At 50.5% G+C, this 22,322-nt stretch overlaps 1 protein-coding gene across 5 annotated transcripts in view; it reads left to right on the top strand.

Moving 5' to 3' along the window:
- The first annotated feature begins 2,608 nt into the window (after positions 1 to 2,608).
- NECTIN1 (nectin cell adhesion molecule 1) overlaps positions 2,609 to 22,322 on the top strand; it is a 171,022-nt gene continuing 151,308 nt past the window's right edge. For all 5 annotated transcript variants that reach the window (XR_003997224.1, XR_003997225.1, XM_030538406.1 and 2 more), the window contains exon 1: positions 2,609 to 3,478. Coding sequence is in view for 3 of the 5 variants with exons in the window: in XM_030538406.1 (XP_030394266.1) it covers positions 3,397 to 3,478 (82 nt within the window). In the remaining 2 variants the exon portion in view is untranslated. The remainder of the gene's footprint in view (positions 3,479 to 22,322) is intronic.

A 22,322-nucleotide genomic window follows, 5' to 3' on the forward strand; every position in this document is an offset into this window, starting at 1 on the left:
AATGATAAGCCCCCAGCAGCAAAATAAAATTAAAAGATCTAAGTTATGATGCCGTGAAATGTGAGATGATGATCTCTACAAGTACCTATATGGGGAAGCAAGTTAAGAACATAATGGCCACACTGGCTTAGACTAATGGTCCATCTAGCCCAGTATCCTATCTTCTGACAGTGGCCAGTGCCAGATGCTTCAGAGGGAATGAACAGAACAGGGCATTTTCAAGTGATCTATCCCTTGTTGTCCAGTCCCAGCTTCTGGCAGTCAGCAGTTTAAGGACAGCCGGAGCATGGGGTTGCACCCTGATCGTATTGGCTAATAGCCAATGATAGCCCTATCCGTGAACTTGACAGTAGACTGCTCTTTAATCTAACAGAAAAAGGCAAAATGAGATCCAATGGCTAAAAGATGAGGCTAGACAAATTCAAACTAAAATCAAGTTACACATTTTTAACAGTGAGGTAGTTAACCACTGGAACAACTTACTATCACCTGTCCATCTGCCACTACTTGCCTTTAAATCAGACTGGTTATCTTTCTAAACTGTATGCTGTAGATCTGGCAGAAGACCTAGGCTAGGTGCAGAAATTACTGGATGACGCTTTCTAGCCGGTGCTACAGAGGAGGTCAGACGAGATGATCCTAATGGTCCCTTCAGGCCTTGAAATCCATGAATCTATTAGCTAAACCTCATTACTACGTAATAACCTTCATCATTTTCAAACAAATCTTGTATTTGGCTAATCCGCTTGGTTACAGCACTGCCCAACCTTCCCTTGAATGGCAATTAGCTTTTCTGGGAAGAAAAAAAGGAAAGGGGTGTTGAAAGAGTCCTCAGAGGTATCTTTTTATAGCTTCCGCCTTTCCACTCACCATTGTATGCAATATCCTTCCCTACTGATTCTGTCCTTTTCTGTTTGCCAAGCATTGATTTGTTCCTGTGTTGTTCTTAATGGAGCTTGAAATCAACATGACTTTGTTGTTGTTGTTGTTGTTGTTCATCACATCTTTGTTTGAGACTCAGCACCCTTGTAGATGCCAGTGCAGCTTGAGGTCTAGGGCTTGTTGGTTAAATACGGAGTTAGCGGAGGGACCTTTAAAAGTAGAAAACATTGCTTTTCTCTAGGTCCTATATACAAGGGTCATTTAAAAAAAGTACACACATGCAAAAAATGCTAATTCTGAATCAGCATGACTACATACAGATATACACACAAAATATGTTCAAAGAATGGCCTTTGTTTACATTGCACATTGTCTAGGTCCTACACAAACAAGGGATATTTATAAAAGTATGTGTGTATATACATAAACCAATTATGAGGTGTGGTGGCCAGTGGCTTGACTGCAGTCTCAGAGGTCGTGGGTTTGAGTTTTGCTTAATCCCATGCTAAATCTCACCTCCAGTTCACCCAGCTGCAAAATAGGCACCTGATCCATTGGGTTAGAGAAATCAAAAGCAATCAGATATGATGCCAGCTATGCCGCTCCTTCTCTGCCATTGGATATGGAAATGGTTGCAGCCTAAACTGCATCCCTCTGATGAGCTATCTCTGGCTAGGGGCAGATTTCTACTTGTTACCAATAGTCAGAGTTTGCCTTTATCATCCAAGTGCTTTGCAGTCGTTAATGAAGTCTCACAACTGGGCCAAATGAAAGAAAGCTGGAGATCTGGATATGTCCCAGTCCCTCATTCCCATAGTGCAGTCCCACCCTTCACTGAGGTGACAGGGGCTATTATTTCAAGCTCAGGCAGGCATATAATACTTGGTTCACATGTTCAGGCTTTCCTCTGTATCCATGAGGGCTAAAACCATAGTATTCTGATTTCATCCATGACTCCAAGAGCTGGGAACCTCGGCCTGCAGCCTTCATCCAGCCCCTTTGTGAAGCAAATCCCTATCATGGGTATCCCCTTTGTACAGGTAGATAAAATGGGGCCCAGGGACTCTCAGCCGGGAAAACCAGATCACTGTGTTACTTATCCATCACTCCAGTTTGCTAGGCGCTCTCAGAGGAGCTTGCTGTCTAATTGGACAGGCCAGACTATGGCTGCTGGAAGAGGGAAACAATATACAAGGGAAATGCTTGAGGTGAAGGCGGGCATGTGTGGGTGAAACCAGGAATCCTGACTCCCAGGCCCCTGGTCCCACTACTCAAGACCACTGGAACCCACAGAACCCTAGTCTCATGGGATGACTTGAGCGATTAAATATATCAAACCAGAACAAAGTAAGAGTGTGTGTGTGTGTGTGTGTGTGTATGTGTATGTGTGTGTGTGTGTATGGAGGGGTTCTCCAGTTGAAACTACTGGGCTAATGGTGCCTTAGCAGGATCCGGCCCAGACTGCCTGAATACTGGGCTGGGAGCATGTTAAATCTGCCTTTCCCGGCTGCAACAGCCACGTGAACTCGGGGAACCCTAAAAAAACCGAGCCAGAGCCCGGTCTGCGAGTGGGGGTCGGCTGCAGGCCACGGCTGGGCGGCTGCTGCCGAGGCGTGGGGGGGTGGGGGCTGGAAAGGGTTAAGGCTGAGCCCTCCTCCTGCTTTACATGGGCTGACATCACGGCGGAGGAGCGGGGTTACGGATCCGGAGCCGCGCCAGTGTGTGTCTGCGCGTTCCATTGTTACAGATCAGAGACCAGAAGGGAGGGACCCGCTTTTCCCGTGCTGATGCTCCAAGGAGACTCCAGTTCTTCCCCCCAGCCGCCGCCGCCGCAGCAAAATCTCGGTGCCAAAGAGTCCCCCGGCCGGCAGCCCGCTCTCTGCCGATCTCGGTGCCCGGGGACTGCCTCCCCTCTGCTCCTGGAGGAGAGAAGCAAAGACATGGAGCTTTGCAACTTGCACCAAGCTGGGACCATCTGATCGCAGCGGCAACGTGGACTGGAAATTAACAAGCCCGTTCCCCCTCTTTGCAAAGCCCAGCTGGGCGGCGGGGAAAGAGACCCAGCCTCCTGCGTGGCTGCAGTGGGATTTGTTCCCCGGTGAAGGGCTCCGATCTGCCCCCAGGGTCCGGAGGGGGAGGCGGTGAAGGGGAGCATGACCTGCCCTCCGCCTGGTTCCAGGGAGCGGCGGTGCTAAGGAGGGGACGCCAGGCGCCCCGGGAGAGAGCTCTGCCCCTGAGGACGTGGTCGCCGGAGGAAGGAGGGATTGCTGCCCGCTGGGGGAAAAAAGCCAGGTCCGGGCTCCCGCTTGGAGCTCTTTGCAGCCCCAGGCTGTCCGCGACCGTCCGTGGATTTTTAAGGGGCCCCTCCAGCTTTGTGCGGTGCACCCGATATTTATTGCCCCGGCCTAGGCTGGGTTGGTGTTTTCCTTTGGCAGGGGGGCAGGGTGCAAACCCAAGCCAGCCGCTCGCCTGAACCCCCGCGCCGCTCCCGGGCGGTTTGACTCAGGAACTCTGATGGCTCCGCGGCGGCAGTCGAGATGCCCCGGGTGCTCGTGGGCTACTGGAGTGTGCTTGCTGGTGGCTTCCCTCGTACCAGGTGAGCAACGGGGAGCGACTGTGCCCAGCCCCATGCTCCCACGGGCCCGGCTCCCTGCAGCAAGAGGGGGTCGGGGCTGCTGTGGGGCGAAGGGAAGTTGGAGGTGACTAGCGTGGGGGTGCTGCTGGGTGGGGACCCGGCCTCTTTTTCTGCCTAGCTTTGGAGCCGATGTGAAGGCATCCGCGTGGGCTGGGGTACCGCATGGGAAGGAGGGAGGGGGCTGGGGGCGCCTGGCAGAACGGGCCGATCTCATCTTTGCCTGTAAATCAACAACAGGCTGATTTGTTTTGGCAGCAGCCGGGCTCCAGAGTCCCGGGCGCTGGGGCGGTTTGTTTGCTCGTTGGCTCTAGCAGCTTCTGGCGCTGCCAGGCTTCCCAGAAAAGGGCTGGGCGAGGCGCGCAGATGTTTGGGGCGCGCTCGCTCGCCCCCGACTTTTCTGAAAGGGATCGGAAGCTCCCAGCGGCGTTATTCTGCAGCCAAGAGATGCTCTGGTGGTTCCGGGGCCGGAGGGAACTTCCCCCAGCGGCGCGGGTCACGGTTCCGAGCCTGGTTCGGAGCCCGGGGCCAGCTGTGTCGAGCCAGAGCCATCCGCTGGTGCAAGTGGGAGGAGAACCGACCCGTGGGCAGCGATTTGCCAGGCGTGGCGTGGCTCTGCCCCGTTCTCCCCTGTCCTTTAGGGCAGCTCATAGGCTGACCCACTTTCCAGATGGCCCTCGCTGGGCTGGCTCTGTTGCTGCTGGCGCCTGCTGCAGCACCAAACGGGTTAATGTAAATCCGGGGTCCTGCAAAGATGGGGCCGTGAGGGGCAGGGACAGTCCCGGTGCATTGTGCTGGAAAATGCGTTAGGGAGGCAACGCCGACAGATTCCCTCTTTCAGGGCTTAACTCCTTGGGCCCGGGTCTGGGAGTGCAGGTGCCAGCGCCCCCACTGCCTGCCCTTCCCCAGGGGGGCATGCTGCAGAGGGAGGGAACATTGCAGCTGGGGAGACGGGAGGAGCTGGATCAGAGGTGGGTGTTTTAAAAGTGAGGAAAGGCAGAGGGCCGGATCAGCAGCTGGCCACAAGCACCTGGGACCTGTCTCCACTGGAGAGCATCAGGGATGGGCAAACCCGGAGACTGCCCAGCTCACGGGATGTGGGAGAGGGTGAGACTCTGCTGAAGGCCTGGTGCTGAAAGTCAGGAGTCCAGAGAGGATCTGCCAAGGGTGGAGAGTCCAGGGGAAAGGGAAGCCAGAGCTGGATCTGTCCCTCCTTATTCCCCTGCCTGGGAGGAAAAGGAGCTGGTTGTGCATTGCAGAGGAATAAGGTGATGGGTGAAAACAGCCTGGGGCTCTTATACAGGTCACTGTTCTCCACTATTCCTCCAGCCAGGTGGATAAACTATTTTAAGAGCCGCTCTGAGCTGTGGCTTCTTGCAGGAAACAAGCTCAAACTTTGCAGGAAATCATTTGCTGTGGATGCCCTTGGAGATTTTCCATTCAGGGCATTGGCTAGGTCACGCTCCCTACACACAGCCAAGAGGTACTGGAGATGGAATGAGTCTGCAGGAGCAGAGGGATGAGTGGTTTGCTTTTGCAGCCATTGTGATTAATAATTTATCCCTCAAATCACCAGTGAAGCATAGGAATTGCCTTAGCAAAACACAATTGCTCTGTCTATTCACTGCTTCGGTTCCTGTCCTGCCACCCCTGTGCTAGAAGAGACTAGTCCTCAGTCTAATCAGTATCCTGCTTCCTGCTATACTTAAGGGTCCATGGGAAGTCCCTTCTCCTGCCATATTGCAAGAGATCAGTGCTCTGTCTACTCTACTACCCCTCCTCCGGCTCTCCTGGAGCCTACCAGTGGCCGATCTAGTCTGGTAGCCTGGCTCTGATTTGCAAAGAGAAATGTACAGTCAATTCTGCAATGCTTTAGCGATATAGTCCTTCCTGACCCCTGCTGGTGACTGCTTTGTGCCCTGAAGCATGGCTGGTTGATAGTTTCAGCTCTGGTAGCAAGTAGGAGTCCCAGCCAGAGATCAGGGCTCAAGTGTGCTAGATGCTGTACAGAAACAGAACAAAAAGATGGTCCCTGAGCCCCAAGAAGCTTATGGATCTTACTGAACTGCTCACCTCAGCAACATCGGTTCACAGTGAGTTCTGCAAGGGAGTGAGATGTTACATTTAAAAGCTGGAGAGCGCGTGCATGAAGCTATCCATATATAGCCACTGAGAGCCAGAGAGGCAGAGGTGTCAGGGAAAAGACAGGGAGAGATGGAGAACACAGAATGAAGCTTTTTTTCATTCCTCTGGTCAAAAAAAAACAACAAAACCCCACTTTGCTGAAGAGAATGATATGGGACCCAGTAAGGATGCAATGAAATCAGGAGTCAATTTTAATCTTCTCCCTGCATTCCTGTGTTTCTGTCAGACCTTTAATGCTCATCTGTTCAATGCAGATTTTTTATTTGTTCCTTTCCTGTGTGAATTTCCCTTCCCGTCTCTCTCTTCTTATAATGTTAGCTTTGTCTTATAAGGAGATAAAAGTTCTTTGCCATAAAAAGCCATAAGAAGTCCCTTATAAAAATCTGTTTCACAAATTGTCTTTAATGCAATCTGCTCAATCGCCCATAACGGATTCAATTCAGGGCTCCTGCAGTCTACCATGCAAATCTGCTTTCCTGTCCGTTTGGAGCCATTACCAGGTATCATGTCAGGCTGTGGTGTAGAGCTTCAAAGATGTTAATGGGAATCGGCCTATTCAAAACCACAGGAAGCTGTAGAAGAAAGATCCTAAGCAGCTGATTTTCAGAGTTGTGGTTCTATTTATGTTTAAGAAGTACTAATGCACTATCTGTTTCTCTGCCATGGAAACTGGTGTCGTTCGAGGCACTGCCAGTCTTGTGGTTGATATGGGTGACTTGGTGCCAGAAGATCTGGTTTCTATTCCCAGTGCTTCTACAGGCTTTCCTATGGGACCTTGGGCAATTCCCTTCTCTTAAGTGGGGACAGTAATACTTCTTGGGTTCATAGTGGGGCTGACGTAGCTTGGTTTGTAAGTTGCTTTGAGGTTCTCGGATGGGAGGAGCTATAGACATGCTTGATGGCAATTTGCAACTTCAAAGTACTTAGATGATCACTGACTAAGTTACACCAAAGTTATAGTGTGGCCTGGAGGCCCTAGGTCAGGTGTGAGACTTCACTGCAATTCAAGGGGACATTTCCTTTCCAAGGAGATCGCACAGCCTTCAGGAGAATCTGTCATCAGATCATTCACAATGCCCAAGCTGTATATCTTTGTTAGAGGCCAAAGGGGACTGGTCCGTATTACGATCTGAGGAGTAGCAATAATATCATGAAGCATCTGCTAAAAGGCGACGCTTGCAAACATCAAATTCATTGGTCAGATTTTTTTCTTCTGTGCACTCCTGCAGCATGACAGCAACTGGATCAGACTATTTTGGGAAGTGAGCGTGTGTGTTTTGCGGCTGTTTTCTTAGTTAATATCGCTATTGCACGGGAACTTACCGACTGAGATTTGGCCTGGAATGAATTTATGGGCGTGTGTGTGTGTCACCAGGGATTGAGTGTTTCCAACTGGAGCTGGAGCCGACCCAGCTGACCCGACTTCAACTAGCCCAGCTATTCTGCGGTCACTGCATGGTGGAAACCACTTTTGACTATTGGTAAGAGCAGGGGGGACCAGGAACAGGACTCCAGAGTTTTATTTCCAAGCTCTGCCTCTGGGTCTGCATGACTGTAGGGTGAGCCTCTTTTTGCCTCAGTTGCCCCGATCTGGATAATGGGGTTATAATAATCACCAGCCTCACCAGGGTGTTAAAATTAATGGGAAACCATTGGCAAACACTATGGGGGCTGCTATAGGATTAGGAAGAGAGGGCATGATGGGATACTCATCTCAGAAGAATGCAAGGGGCATCGCTAACCAGTGGTTAATAGCGTAAGTGGGCATTGGCAGGGTCCAGCAGGATTTTCCTCATGGCTGGCTCTCCCTCAGGCTTGATCGTTCCAGCTGGCACCTAGTTTCCAGGGAAGCACTGGGTAGCTGAGAACCATCCTTCGGGCACCTCTCGCTCCTGAGTTGAGTCACACCGGGAATCAGGCAAGCCAGCTCCAGTGACCTGCTTCCCACCCCAGATGAGCAGGTGGCCCCCACAGCGGCCTCCCTTTTGCTCTCCTGTTGGAGTGAGTACATAATCAGTCAGATGGGTGTGGTGTCTGAATCTAGATAGAGAGATGAGATAAAGAGGGAGGAGGTTGCTGGGGAGGAGCAGAAGCGACTGCCCCCTCCTCAGTGACATGTCCTTGCTGTAGCCTAGGGAAATTCACTCATCTCTAAACTCACTGTGTCATTAGCAGGCATGGCTTCTGCAGGAGTGCAGCCAGTAGCAGCCAGGCCTGGGGGAAGGGGCAGCTACATAGTGAGGCACACAGAACAGAGCAGAGGGAGAGCTGGCCCTCTGGGATACAGAGCAGTAGAAAGGAGGCTGTCCATGGAGCTTTGCAGGAATGCGTTTGCAAGTCCTCAGGTGGACACACAAGACCCCTTGACTTTCTCTAGCAAATGGCAGCTATGCACGCTTCCATCTTGCTAAGTTATTGCTCTTTGGTCAGAGCAGCTCTTCCTTGATCTCACTGGGCCAATGAAGGTTTCTGACTTTAGCTACCCCTGCCGTGGCTGTCTCTCCTGCTGTCCTGTGGTGGGAGCCCCCACCCTCCACTGAGAATTCCTTTTGCCCTGATCAAGAGAGGATGTTTGGGAGAGTTTCCTTAAAGGGTGCTCACTCTCTGGGGTGATAAGATTTGGGCCAGTGTGTTACTCAGATGAGCCAAAGCTGGTAATGAAAGCAGGCGAGGTGGTGGTGGGAATCCTGCAGATACCCCCCAGTAGCTATCCCGGGCTCATATGCGAAAGTGCTTTTTACCAGCCCTGCAGCGGTGACCCCATGAGAGTGGGTACGCACACAGACAAATGTCTATGTGTGTATGTGTATTTTCATGCTTGCGTGTATGCACATATGTACATCTATGCAAGTGTGCATACAGCGGTATATGTGCATGCTCTGTGGGTGTGCGTGTGTATCCAGGGGTCTGGACATGTTCAGAGGTGTGTGCATGTATGTACAAGAGTTGTGCGCTTGCATGTCCGTATGTCTTTCTGCACAGGCCAGTTGGGTTTGTTGGTACGAAGGGCACAGATGAAATCCAGGGAGGGGCAGTTGGTTCCTAATCAGATAATGCCGTGAGAACTGTTCTCTTATTCAAATGTGTCAGCTTAGCTCTAGCCAGCTCCCCAGCTCATTGGTGGTTTGGTGCCAGAAGCCAGCGTGCAGTTTGCATCCTCTCCCCATCCCCTCTTAATGTCAGCTGAGAAACCGGTTTTGCTTGGTCACAGAGCCACAAATTCAGTCCCTGCCCTCCCAGGGTCTCTCTGGCTGCAGTGAAAGCTCTGTAGCCCATATCACCTTATCAAGTGAAAACCCATCTAACTGATGAAGGAAACCTCTGGCAGCTATATGCCCCCACTCCTCCTTAAGCTGCTTTTAAGCCCAGACCTCTCTCCTGATGTCCAGCTAAGATGCCCATTGGCCTGTCCTGGCAAAGGTTTTAGACCAGGTTAGAATGGGGCCTGCTCACTTTCACATTTGCTGCTGGCATGAAGGGAACCTCTCAGCTCCGGAGCAGAAAAGAAACTCCAGCCTTAGCTGCCGTTGAGGGAGCAGTGAGCTCCTTGACTCAGCAGGTGAGAGTGCACAGGGGCCAGTCAAACCTCCGTCCGTCCTTCCCCTGCCTCCCCAGTGGCTGAGTGACTCTTCCTGTGTTTTAAGGGCCTGGCTTTCAACCCTCGCAGCCACTAAATGTGCGCTTGTCCCAGACACAAACTGTGGGTGAAGCAGGGAGCAATGCTTGCACATGCTGAGCCCAGTGGGTACGTACCCTGCTGCTGCCCGTTTTACATGCACCAATCTGTGTTATGGGCGCATGTGCCTGGCTCTGGGGCTGCATTGCAGGTGATTGGAGGGATGGAGTGTGACAGTTTAACCCCTATACTTCCTTTGCAATTGCTTTTCTCTTCCTCTTCATTTCAGGGGCTGGGACAGCCTGTTGGCACAGGCTGGTCCCAGAGGGATTGCAGCAACTGCTCTGCTGCTACTGTAAGGCTTTTAAGTAGTGAGCAGTGAGTGACTCTGTGGGTAGGACAGGGGTGTCAGCCATCTCTCTCTTCTTCCCTCTTTCCCGATTCTCTGCCCTGGCGTGGCTGAAGCTCCCTGCTCTATCTGTACCACGAGGCAGTGGACGTTGGAACAGGGGCTCAGCCTGTCATAGTATAATTCCCAAATCTGGACCTTAGCGTCCAAAATATGGGTACTAGCATGAATTCCCCTAAGCTTAATTACCAGCTTAGATCTGATAGGCTGCCACCAATCAGGACTTAGGTAGAGCGCCTGATAGACTCTGGTCTCCCCAAACCCTTCACTGGGGACCCCCAAGACCCAGATTCCTTGAATCTCAAAACAAAGGGGCATAAACCATTTTCCTTCCCCCTCCTTTCTTTCTCCCAGCTCTTTCCCACCCTGGGTACCCTAGGAGACCACCGTAATTCAATTCCTTGAATCACCCCTTCCCCCTCCTTTCTTCCCCGGAGAGAGATACAGAGATAAACGCTGAGAGCAGGTTTTTCTTCCCTCCTCCCTTTCCTTTCTCCCGCCAATTCCCTGGTGAGTGCAGACTCCCTTCCCTGGAGTCTTACAAAAGATAACCAAAAAAAATCAATTAGATTCTAAAAAAAAGAGGAAAACTTTAATAAAGAAGGAAAAACATAAAAACTGTCTCTGTAATCAAGATGGTAAATATACAGGGTTTCTAGCTTATAGACAATAGAAAGAAGCCTTCTCCAGCAGAAACACAATTAAAGCTGCTTCCAGCAAGTACACATCTGCAAATAAGAAAAACAAGTTAAAAGACTATAACCGCCTTTTTTACTTACTAACTATTCTGAATAGATAAGAGACTGCAGCAGGGAGATTGGCAGAAACCTGGTTGCACCTCTAGTCCCGTCCAGGACCCTGAGAGAACAACACACAAACCCCAAACCCACAAACAAAGGCTTCCCTCCACCCAGATTTGAAAGTATCTTGTTTCCTGATTGGTCCTCTGGTCAGGTGTTTGGGTCCCTGTTTGTTAACCCTTTACAGGTAAAAGAGACATTAACCCTTAACTATCTGTTTATGACACAGCCTCTGCTGTGAATGGGTTGCTTGACACCAGAAGAGGATCTGGCTCACAGTTTCCTACCCTTCCAGATCCCACTGGGAGGGGAATTGTCTGTATCAGGGACACCTCCCCCTTACAAGACGTCCCTTCTGATGCTGGCACTCAGTGAGGAATATATTCCCCTCCATCCAGACAATATTTGGGTGGGGGACACTCTTGTTATCAGCTAGATCCAGGCAGAATGAAGATGAGCCTCATCCCACCCCAAGTGCACCCTGATCCTACACTCCATCACGGCTTGACATTCCATTCCTGGACCCTCCAACACGGGTCTACCACCCCAGACCTACGGCGCCCACTGAGATTCCATCCTCCCCTGCTTCCACATGCTTGATGCTCCAGGACACAGCTCCAGCAAGGGGGCACGGACAATGGTCTTTCCGCAACTTGTCCACTAGGCTCTGCCTTGCTCTCCCACTCTGCTCCAGACCCTCCCGTTGCTCCTACCCTACACACCGTGGCTTAGAGCCAGTCCTGGTCGAGGATGTTTTCAGTGGCTCTTTGAATTCTTGTCAGCCATATGGGTGGGTGGGAGAGATCTAGGGAAGGAGCAATCCACCTGGCAGCCTTGCCCGCTGAGAGAAAGGATCTGGGTCATTTTAAGAAGTAATTCCTGCTCTTGCGATGCCCTGCTTTGCCTTCCTCCTTCTGATAGGGGCATATGCTGCAGGGGAGGCTGCTGCAGCCTGGGAGAGGAAATGGCTGGTGACCCCACTCTGCTCTGCTGGGATGTTGCACAGGGATCTCGAATCACATCATTGATTTGAAGCAGCACCGTGTGCCATATAAGCCACCTATCTAGGCAACAGCAGGTGCCAGTAAGCCTCTGTATATTGAGGAGTGGCTGCATCTCTTCCTCTTTCTCCATCCTTTCTTCCCAGCCCCTCTTTACCTGGGCTTATGCATGTTATTGCAGTCCTCTTTCCTGGGCAGCCAAACCATTTAATCTTTCTTTCTTTCTTTCTTTCTTTCTTTCTTTCTTTCTTTCTTTCTTTCTTTCTTTCTTTCTTTCTTTCTTTCTTTCCAGGAAGTCAGCCACCCACCCTCTCGCCCATTTGTTAAACACAGGTGGTTGCCCTGTGGAGATGGAACTTTTGGGTCCCCTACCCTGGTTGTTAGCTCAGATGGATGTGGGTTTCTGTAGTTCAGTATATCTGATGCATATTTGACTCTCTTGACCTAGGGAATTTATTGTTCCCCACTGAGAGATCCGTTGTCCTTTTCTTTTCGAGCCGGTTGATTGGAGACACGTCCTGGAATGACAGACAGGTCCAGAGATCCTGCGGGTAGTGGCTAGCGTCCAGCGTTTCTTCTCTGGTAACAGGCGACAGCAGTACAAGATACAATGGGGTGTCTGTTTGGGAGGCGAAGGGGCTGGAACCGAGCGCCATGTGGCCACCCAAATGCATAAACAGCCTTGTTTTCTAAGCGAGGCTGAAAACGCAGAACTTAGCCGCTAAGGGGGCAAAAGAGAATCCGTGGCTGTGTTGGGCAGATTCAGGCTGGGGCTCCGGTTACTGTCTCCAATAGATTTCTGTCTTGGCATTCTGTGTATCTGCTTTGAACCCCTCAGCTTTTCGCACAGGGATGGGGCACTTCATGAGTCTGGCTTGGCAGCATCTCTGGGTTCAATCTTAATATTCTTTGCAAAATCCGCTGGTGAGACCCCCTGTGGCTGGTGCTCTGTGGCGTAGATGACGTTAATGATGTGCCATCTATTCACATGCCATCCATTACACGTAGATTTGGCTCAGGGCATGAGATGCAGGAGCCAGGACATCAGTCAGGGGGACTCAATCCAGGGCTATCGGGTAGAAGAGACTAGTTAGTCGCTGTGGGATTTTACTGTCTAAGCAGAGGCTGACTGGGCCAGGGTATCAGGCATAGAATGTAGGATCCCAGAGATAAGGCACAGGTTATAACAGACACATAGGTGAGGAACAGAGGACAGATCCTGGAGGATGAGCCACAAGACAGGGAGCACTGTCCAGTCTCCACAGGGCATGGAGAACAAAGGGATACAGGCTAGAGAGTAAAGAAAGGCTAGAGAAGGGCATAAGAGATATAAGGGGCCAGCAAGCCCTAGGTACAGAGTAAGGGCATGGGGAATGTGGCTAGAGGGCCCCTGGTACATAGCAGGGGGAAGAGGTCGGATGTCTGCAACCCTCTCCCCAGCTGTTTTGTGGAGAAACAGAGGATTCTCATCTCCAGGGCAGTCAGTCCGGCACCTTTTACCAGCACTGAGCTCCCTGTGAGATAAACAGTGTCAGCAAGGAAAGAAACAAGGGGAGGAATGATCTTAGCTCTGTCCTTGAGCAACCAAAACAAACCACCCTACTGCGCCCAGGGCTTGGGACGGGTGTGTTATCAGCACATTGTGGAGTCACAACTAACCCCCAAACCCAAACCTGCTGTGTACAAACAGCAACAGTGGAGCCATCTCCTGCCCTGAAATTTTGCTTCACCCTCCATTGGGGCTAGGCACTAAAGATCAGATTGTTATTCGGGCACCCCAGAGTAAGAATGGCCCCAAGCTGGCTCTCAGGCAGACTCACGGGGTGGATTTACTGATGTACAAGGGGTGCCAGGCACAGAGGAAGAGTAAGGAATGTATCACAGTGGTGCTTAGAGGCCCTAGCCGAGGTCGGTGCTACACAAAACAAAAAGGGCGTCTGCACAGAGTTTATGGCTAAGGATGCGTTCTCTGGATCTCACTTCCCCAGTCTGTATAGCCTCATCCAGGGGAACAGGAGCTCAGCCATTTGACAGGTGAAGATGCTGGATGGTGCAGCTGGGCTGGAAGAGGATTTAGTCCACTGGACATTTAACTACAATGGAAACAACAAACAGGCTGTTCATTGTCAGGCCAGAGCCCTCTTCTCTGCAGCCGCCACAGCATCCCATGACACCTTGCATAGCAGCCTTGGCATACTTGTCAAATGCTAACTGGTATCAGCTACTACAGTCTCCCCTGCAGTGTCCGTGGGATACAAGATCCCTTGTTACTTCCTCTTCCAAACTGTTTGGTAGCATTGCCGGGGGCTGTTAATCAGCTGATGTGCTCCACCCCAGAGCTGGATGAGTTTGAGCTGTGGTTGGAGTGATCTTCTTCCTGCCTCACAGGCTCTGTAAAAGTTGACTAATTCATGACTGTAAAGGGCTTGAGATCCTGGGGCAAAAGGCATTAAAGAAGGAGCAAAACCTTTGACAAATCCAAACCCCAGAGATCTATGATGGTTAGTGACATGGCTCCCAAGCCAGAGGCAGGGTTCCATGTGGCGTAGGGAAGAGGCACATACTTCCCTACGCCATTAGAAAAGCCCCAGGCTTTGCCCTTTGGGATATTGCTGGAGGAAAGGGAGTCTGTGTGGGTGTATGAGAGAAACAGCGCATAGACATAGCAGCATGCATGTTTCTAAATACCACTTTTGTCTCCCTGTTTGCACATATGCAGGCATGTTTGGGCCTGCTGCAGGCGTGTCGGTCTCCCTGTTTGCGTATGTTCAGGCATGTACACCCATGTTTCCCACGTGCTTGGCCCTGACTCCTTGCATGCATCTGTGCTGGTCCCTGTAATTGCACGCATTTCCGTGTTTGCGTGTGTGCGCTGCTGCACATCTGCAGCCACTGCTGTTCGCACATGTCTATCTACACATGCGAAGCCTACAGTTTTGCTCATCTCCATGGTCATCACGCTTTTGCTGTGTGCTATTAGAGCTTGTGACATCTGCAGCAGCCCTCTTCCCTCCCATGCCAGCTGCCATGCTCCAGCTGCAGGCAGGGATGTAACAAAACCATGCCTTTCGGACAGAGGCAATGCAGTCTTTGTAGCAAGCATCAACTAAGGCAGCTTCGGAGCATGTTCTGCTTAGTGAGAATGGGGGAGAGAGAGAGACTGCAGGATCCCTGAGTGTGAATTTCCTAGCGATGCTTTTACTGTCCACTAGTAATTAAGCAGAACTTGCCCAGCATATGTGACTCGCGCTTGACTCTAGAGATGTGAATTAAAGGCACAGGGAAGACTTATCAGCATCTCCTTCCAGAGGGAGGGATCACAGTACACTGTGACTGTTAGAGACATATTGTTTGGAGGGTTGATTGGTGCTGCGATGTCTGACGAGTTCCTTCGATTCACGGTGGGCAGGACACCGCAGTGGTGAGCACGGGATGGAGGCAAAGGGATAACACCACAGCCCACACCATGCCACTTGCAAAGGGGACGGGAGAGTGGGTTCTTGGTGCATGAGACTGGATGGGAAATTAGAAATGGGACCATGCTCAGGAGGAGAAAAATCTCTGGGATCTCCAGGGGGAACAGTGCTCTGGTTTTGTCTGGCTTATCTCTCTCACGATGAGTTGCACATTATAGGAAGAGGAGCCTCTAGAAGTCCTTGGCCTATCTGGCGAGATAGCCAACCAGGGTGCTGAGCCTGGTACTACATGTACGCACCTCCTTGTGCTGGGAGCTGGGCTGAGACCCACCCCTTCATTACACTCAGTGTGGTCTAGTGAATAGATGTCCCGCCTAGCAGCTCAGAGACCTGGCTTCCATTCTTGGCTCTACTGCTGACTATGGGCAACTCACTTCTGCTCTGTTTCGCCTCCCACCTTTTGTCTGTCTTGCCTATTTTGATTGTAAGCCCCTCAGGGCAGAGACTGTCACGCAGTATGAGTATGTACAGCACCTGCTGCAACGGGCCTCAGTTTCATTTGGGCGTTCAGTGCATAGCACTACTAAGAACAAGGGTAATATGTAGGCTACCCACCCGCAGTCAGATGTTAACAACTTGCGTTTGCTACTGACACAGACTGGAGTTGAATCAGAGATCTCAGTGAAAGTTCCCTAACCCTACCTGGCCTCACAGGGTCCCCATTTTTTCACTCCATTCCAGAGGGAGGCTGGTAGGAGTGGATTTCATGAGTATAATATTTCCAGGCATCTAACTGTAGAAGTTGATTTCTTTCTTTCTTTCTTTCTTTCTTTCTTTCTTTCTTTCTTTCTTTCTTTCTTTCTTTCTTTCTTTCTTTCTTTCTCAGCACAGCAGGAATGTATGATTTTTAAACACAAATTTTTGCCTGTGGTGTAAATACTAAAATGTGCTTTTCTTTCCTGGAGTTAAAAATATGGCTAGCCCAGGGAGGTGCATCTTTCAGTGCGATTTATAATAGTTGCTTTCAAGTGATGTGGAAAATAAGCTTCCCCTGCACCCTCCAGCCTGGCACCATCCAAGGATTTATTCCTTTTATTTGTGGGAGCCTAGGAATAATTAGAAGCTGCATCTTGGCCTAAGCAGTCCAATTATTTGAGCTTTGTTTATGGCCAGTCTCTGGAGAGCTGAGTGGTCCAGGGCTGCTGATCCTTCATTTGTCTTGGAAATTCAGCCCTGTGTAACTGCCATTTGGTAACAATCAGCAAATCCTGGGCTCTATGTCTATCACCTGCCAGGTATCACCCAACCAACGTAAATCGGCTGAGCCTCCTGGAGCCAGTGTTTCAGGGCGGGAGAGGCAGAGAAGAAGGCTGCTGCTTGTGGGCAGGGAGGAAGGAGTGTGCTAGAAAGGAGCTCATTCATCAACGTAGCGGGGAGCTCGCTGGGGTTGTTTACTCTGTTTGTACAGTGCCTAGCACAATGGGGCACTGACCTAATTGGGGCTTGTAGGTGCTATCGTGATATTAATAATAATAGCGCCGTGCATGGGGCAAGCAGCTTCAATGCAGACATGCTCAGAGCTTAACCTCCACCCTACCCTGCTGCAGCCCCTGCTCTTCAAGTCCTTGCCTTCCCTCTCCCCAGTACTGTCTCTGCAGCCCAACTCCACTCTGCAGCATCATTTGCTGGGCCAGCCCTGGGATCCCACCCAGCTCTGTTGGTCTAACTTATTGTCTCTCTTCGGAATGTCCTACAGTTCCCAGGGAGGACAACGTGCAGTTCTGCCAGCGTACAGTACTTGAGTCCTACCTGCAGCTCGCCCTGCTGTTGCCCTGTGGTCTCCCACACAGCTCTGCCAGTGCTCCTCAAACCTCCTCCCTGCTATGTCAGTCCTAGATTCCTCCATGATCAACTCTGTTGATGCTCCTCAGACCTGACTCACAGGCTCCCCTGCTATGCCAGTCCTAGATTATCCATGCCCAGCTCTGCCAGTGCTTATCACATTCTCAACTACTATTCCAGTCCTGGGCGTACACACCCCAAAGCTCTGTCAATGCACCTCAGTCCTGACTTGCATCCTCCGCCCCCCCGTTATGCCAATCTTCAGGACCTTTCCCGAGCAGAGACCATCAGCTGCGCCAGGGGGGCAGCACAATCTTGTGATACGGACAATGTTCTACCGGCACAAAGTTAAGACCAGCAAACTCATTTCACTTGTGAGATGGAGCTCGGAGTTCTGGAGGTGAAAAGCTCGTAAAACTACAGTCCCGGGCCCCATAAGGAGAAAAAAAAAGGAAGAAAAAATCAATTGCACAACTACAAAATGAGGAATAAGTAGGTAGGTGGGAGCACAGCTGAAAAGGAGCTGGAGGTTTGCAAGACACAGGTGGTAATTGTCCCACTCTACTTGGCACTGGTGAGGTCTCACCTGGAGTACTGTGCCCAATTCCAGGCGCTGCACTTGAGGAAAGAGGTGGACAATTTGGAGAGAGTGCAGAGGAGAGCAACAAAAATGATAAAAGGTTTAGAGAACCTGACCTATGAGGAAAGGTTAAAAAAACTGGGCCTCTTTGGAAAGAAGACAGTATGTGAAGGGCTGTTAGAAGGAGAACGTTAATCAATTGTTCTCCCATGTCCAAGGTAGAACAAGATGTAATGGGCTCAATCTGCAGCAAGGGAGATTTAGGTTAGATATTAGGAAAATGTTCTGCTCTGCAATGGGCTTCGAAGGGATGCTGTGGAACCCTGTCGAAGGTTTTTAAGAGCAGGATGGACACACACCTGTTGGGGCTGGTCTATGTTTACTTGGTCCTGCCTCAGTGCCAGGGGTTGGACTTGGTGACCTCTGAAGGTCCCTTCCAGCCCAATATTTCTACGATTCTGTGATAAGGAAGGATCTGTGCGCTCTGGAAGCCGCACAGCTGCCGTAGCCTCTGCTCCCGTCACGCTCCATGATAAAGAGAGAGCAAGAGAGATTTTGATTACCTTATGACAAGCAACAGAGAGTAGGAGCGAGAGCTGCAGTCTGCCTGTTGTAATACCAATTAGCAGGAACAGCGCAACCATAGCCTGACAACTGCATTGATCCCACTTTTATATGGGAGATCCAATAATACCATCGCCAGAGGTCCCTGGAGCGTGGGGCTGAGAACACGGACAGTTGAGGAGTTGGAGAGAGGTGGAAGGGTTTGTTTATATCTTCAACCCACAGGGAGGGATGCTGCCCCCATGTATGTAGAAGTCACCCTCCTGGTTCAAATCCCGACCAGGGCATCCTGGTTGAGTTCTGTCCAAACACCACCCCTGAACTTTGGTGCCATTTGGATTCAGACCAGAGTTCGTGGCTCAGACTCATCTCCAGCTGTTACCGTAAAGAGCCTTTTTGGTGGCTTTTGTGAACTGAGCGTGTCAGGCCGCAGTTTGCTTTCCAGTCAGCTGTGTCCAGAGCCCAGACACAATTGCCTCCCGTGTTCAGGGCCCAAAGGCCAAGTACAGAAGGGACCATGAGGGGGAGAGCTTCCCCTCATGCTTCATGGCAGCCCCTCAGTGAGGCATGCAGGCAAGGGACTCTACTGGGAGGTTGTTTGCACAGATGCTGTCTCAGCCGTACCCGCTCAGCGGCTAAGGAGAGGACTCCAATTTGTAGTTTGCTGTGCTATCGATTTGAGCCCTTTCCCCAGCACTCCGGAAGTGTGAAACTAACTGCCTTATTTTGAAGTATATTTTTCGTGCTTCTGACATCCAGCTGCTGCCCTCCCTGCAAAATGATTGCCTGGCATCTTAGCACTCAATATATTTGCAACGCCTTCTGCTCCACGCCAGCTGGCATCATGCTTGAATCAACTTGTATTCAGAGTGGAAAGCTAGCCTTGTGGTTAAAGCCATGTCTTTGGACGCAGAAAATTTGGGTTTAATCCCTGCTTTGCTCGACTCCCTGTGTGAAATTGGACAAATTACTTACTCTGTCTGCCCCTCATCTGGGAATGGGTTGCTGATAAGAATCCTTCCCCCCTCCCCTTGTTGTTATAAGCTTGTTGGGGCAGGAAGTCTTGTGCATCTAACACAAAAGGACCTTGATCTCAGTGGGTGCTAGTATAATACAAATGGGAGGAAATTTGTAAAGCATGGAGACAGGTGATACTTTTTGGTACCACAAATAAGCTGCCAAAATAGTTTCTCTTTTGAGACCTGCAAAGATCAGCCAGCTCACTGCAGAGGGAATTCCCAGGGTAGAAAGCTGTTTAGTGCAGGTAAATTTGCAAATGTTCTCAAACAGAGCAAATATTTCTTTCTGGTCTAACTCTACTGTCTTGGCGGGGGTTATGAACTTGGTCCATTATATTTCTCCTGTGTTTCATTGAAAAGAGTCTGTTGATTTTACACTCAATTGCTTTGCAGCCAGCTCATTTGTGGTTTAAAGTAAATATTTGATGGGAATTTTTAGGGCTGGCGAAAGGTACCAGCCGTTTAGCCAAGGAACAGGCAGCAACAGGGCCGGCTTCTGCCAGCTGCCCACTGACCCTCAACTGGAGAAATCATTTGGAGGGCTGAAGAGGGAGTTCATGTCCCATGCCCCACTCAATCCTGGGTCTCTCTGTTGAGAATGCCAAAGCAGGAAAGATGGCCTAGTGGTTAGGTTACTAGCTGGAGAATTGGATTCAATTTCCTCCTCTCCCACAGACTTTCTGTGAGACCTTGGGCAAGTCACTTAGCCTTTCTCAGCCTCAGTTTCGCATCTGTAAAATGGGGACAGTAGCCCTGCCCGACCTCCCAGGAGGGTTCTGAGGGTAAATGCATCAAATCTCATGCAGTGCCCAGCTGGTAATGGGGGCTAGTTCGTTACATAAGGGGAGCAAGTAGCACTGTAGGTGCCTGTCTGAGACCATTACCCTCAATGCATACGCAGGCGCTCAGCTGGTAACTGGTATCTGCTGGTGCAAGCTGGAATTGAGCTCACAGCCTGGTGGTGGAGGAAGGACTTGACATCCCATTGCCAATGTGGAGCTGTGTTTGTGCCTGGGTCTTTGCAGTGTTCCAGGGGAAGGCAGGGTATGCAGAAGCTGGCAACCCCTTAGGAAAGCGTGTGCTTTGCAAAGCTGGGGTTGGAGCCATTTGCTGTCTGCCAGAGGGAGTCACAAATTGTTGTCAGGATGCACGGAAAGGAGATTTGTGTCCTAACTCCTCCCCAGGAAGCTGGAATTAATACATCGAGCCTCAGTATTGCGGTAAAGAAGATGCAGCTTTATTGAATGCACCCTCCCTGGCTGGAGGTCTCCATAGGACTGCCTGCGCTGCTTAAATGTCCTGCCTCAGCATGCTGGGTGTCTCCTGGGAAATCTGGGATGGTATTGTTCAGGAGCTGACTCCAAGCTGGTTATTGTAAACCCTGGTGTGGAGTCGGAGGGGAGGAGATTTAAGGTGCATTAAGAAAGGGACCTTTTTGAATGGTTGTTTCCTTTGTGAACTGGTTTCAAAGCATATTAGCCCCTGTCCTGGTCTTGCTGAGCTGTACAGGCCTTGCATTCTCCTCTCATTTCAGCCTTCTGTGGGATTAATAAAGACCTGCTGGAGAGTTTCTTATCTTCCAGCTGAATTATGTTTGTAATACAGGGAGCAGAGGCAGCTTTGATCTAGGAGGAGCGATGGAGGGAGAGTTAGCACAGACATGAAAGAAAAAGAGGAACACAAATGGGACAATGAAGAAGGAGAGGGGGTGGGTCAAATGGGTTAATTTTCTATGTGGGAAGCCTGCACTGCTGCACTCCAGGCTGTTCCTGAGGTTGGAGGGTATCAGTCTCCAGGGTCGGTCCCTTTCCCTAAGAAGGGAAATTTGCACTGGGGTCACTCCATTGGTGAGTTATGGGGGAAAAGACACTCGTGCCAGCCTGGATGTGCACTAGCGCAGTGCATCTATATTTGGAGCTTGCCCTACATCAATGCAAATTTCCCTAATCTAGACAAGCCCCAGGGGACGCTGGGATGTAACTTTGGCATCGAGGTTTGTTGCATGGATTGGTTCCTGAGCTAGAGTTATTATGGTGTGGTGTGCAGTTACTCGTGAGAATATGAAAGTGAAAGTGTGGGATCATTGTCCAGGATGGGTTGTAGATCCTTGATGATGCCTTGGGTGGCAGGCCAATCCTTGCCCACAGACAACCTGCCAACCTGAAACATATTCTCACCAGTAACTGCACACCACACCATAATAACTCTTGCTCAGGAACCAATCCATGCAACAAACCTCGATGCCAACTCTGCCCACATATCTACACCAGCGACACCATCACAGGACCTAACCAGATCAGCCACACCATCACTGGTTCATTCACCTGCACGTCCACCAATGTAATATACGCCATCATATGCCAGCAATGCCCCTCTGCTATGTACATCGGACAAACTGGACAGTCTCTACGGAAAAGGATAAATGGACACAAATCAGACATTAGGAATGGCAATATACAAAAACCTGTAGGAGAGCACTTCAACCTCCCTGGCCACACTATAGCAGACCTTAAGGTGGCCATCCTGCAGCAAAAAAACTTCAGGACCAGACTTCAAAGAGAAACTGCTGAGCTTCAGTTCATCTGCAAATTTGACACCATCAGCTCAGGATTGAACAAAGACTGTGAATGGCTTGCCAATTACAGAACCAGTTTCTCCTCTCTTGGTTTTCACACCTCAACTGCTAGAACAGGGCCTCATCCTCCCTGATTGAACTGACCTCATTATCTCTAGCTTGCTTGCTAGCACACATATATATACCTGCCCCTGGATATTTCCATTACATGCATCTGAGGAAGTGGGTATTCACCCACGAAAGCTCATGCTCCAAAACGTCTGTTAGTCTATAAGGTGCCACAGGATTCTTTGCTGCTTTTACAGATCCAGACTAACACGGCTACCCTCTGATACTTGAAACCTGTGTAGGTGAGGGAGGTGCAGGCACGGGCAGTGGGCAATAGAGGAGGTGAGCAGGAGCAGCCCCATCTGCCAAGAGTTTGAATTGAGTTGGATCTGTTTTCCGTGGCTCCCCTGTTAGCAGCTGCTCTGGTCCAGGAGGATGCAAGTTGTTAGTTGCTGCAGCCTGAGAGCATCTTGCTTCGTTACTCTCCTGGCTTCCAGCAGCACCGAGGGAGTTTGGCAAAGCCTGTCTGAGCTGCCTGCAGCAGCCTGGGGTGGGGAGGTGGTTGGGAACAAATGGAGAAGGACGCATCTGAGCATGAATCTGACAGGAGGCAGCGGGCCTGTTCTGGACGGATCCTCGCCAGGATGCTCCAAGGTCAGAGTCTCCCATTCACACAGGGACTGAAATGAATGAACCGTTCACTCCTCAGCCTCCATGCGCCCAGGTGCTGATAACGGGACTGTTGGAGAGCTCGACTGCAGTCCGAGCATAGTGGAAAATTACATGAGACAAC

Source organism: Gopherus evgoodei, chromosome 19 (genome assembly GCF_007399415.2).
Source record: "Gopherus evgoodei ecotype Sinaloan lineage chromosome 19, rGopEvg1_v1.p, whole genome shotgun sequence".
Taxonomy (NCBI): Eukaryota; Metazoa; Chordata; order Testudines; family Testudinidae; genus Gopherus; species Gopherus evgoodei.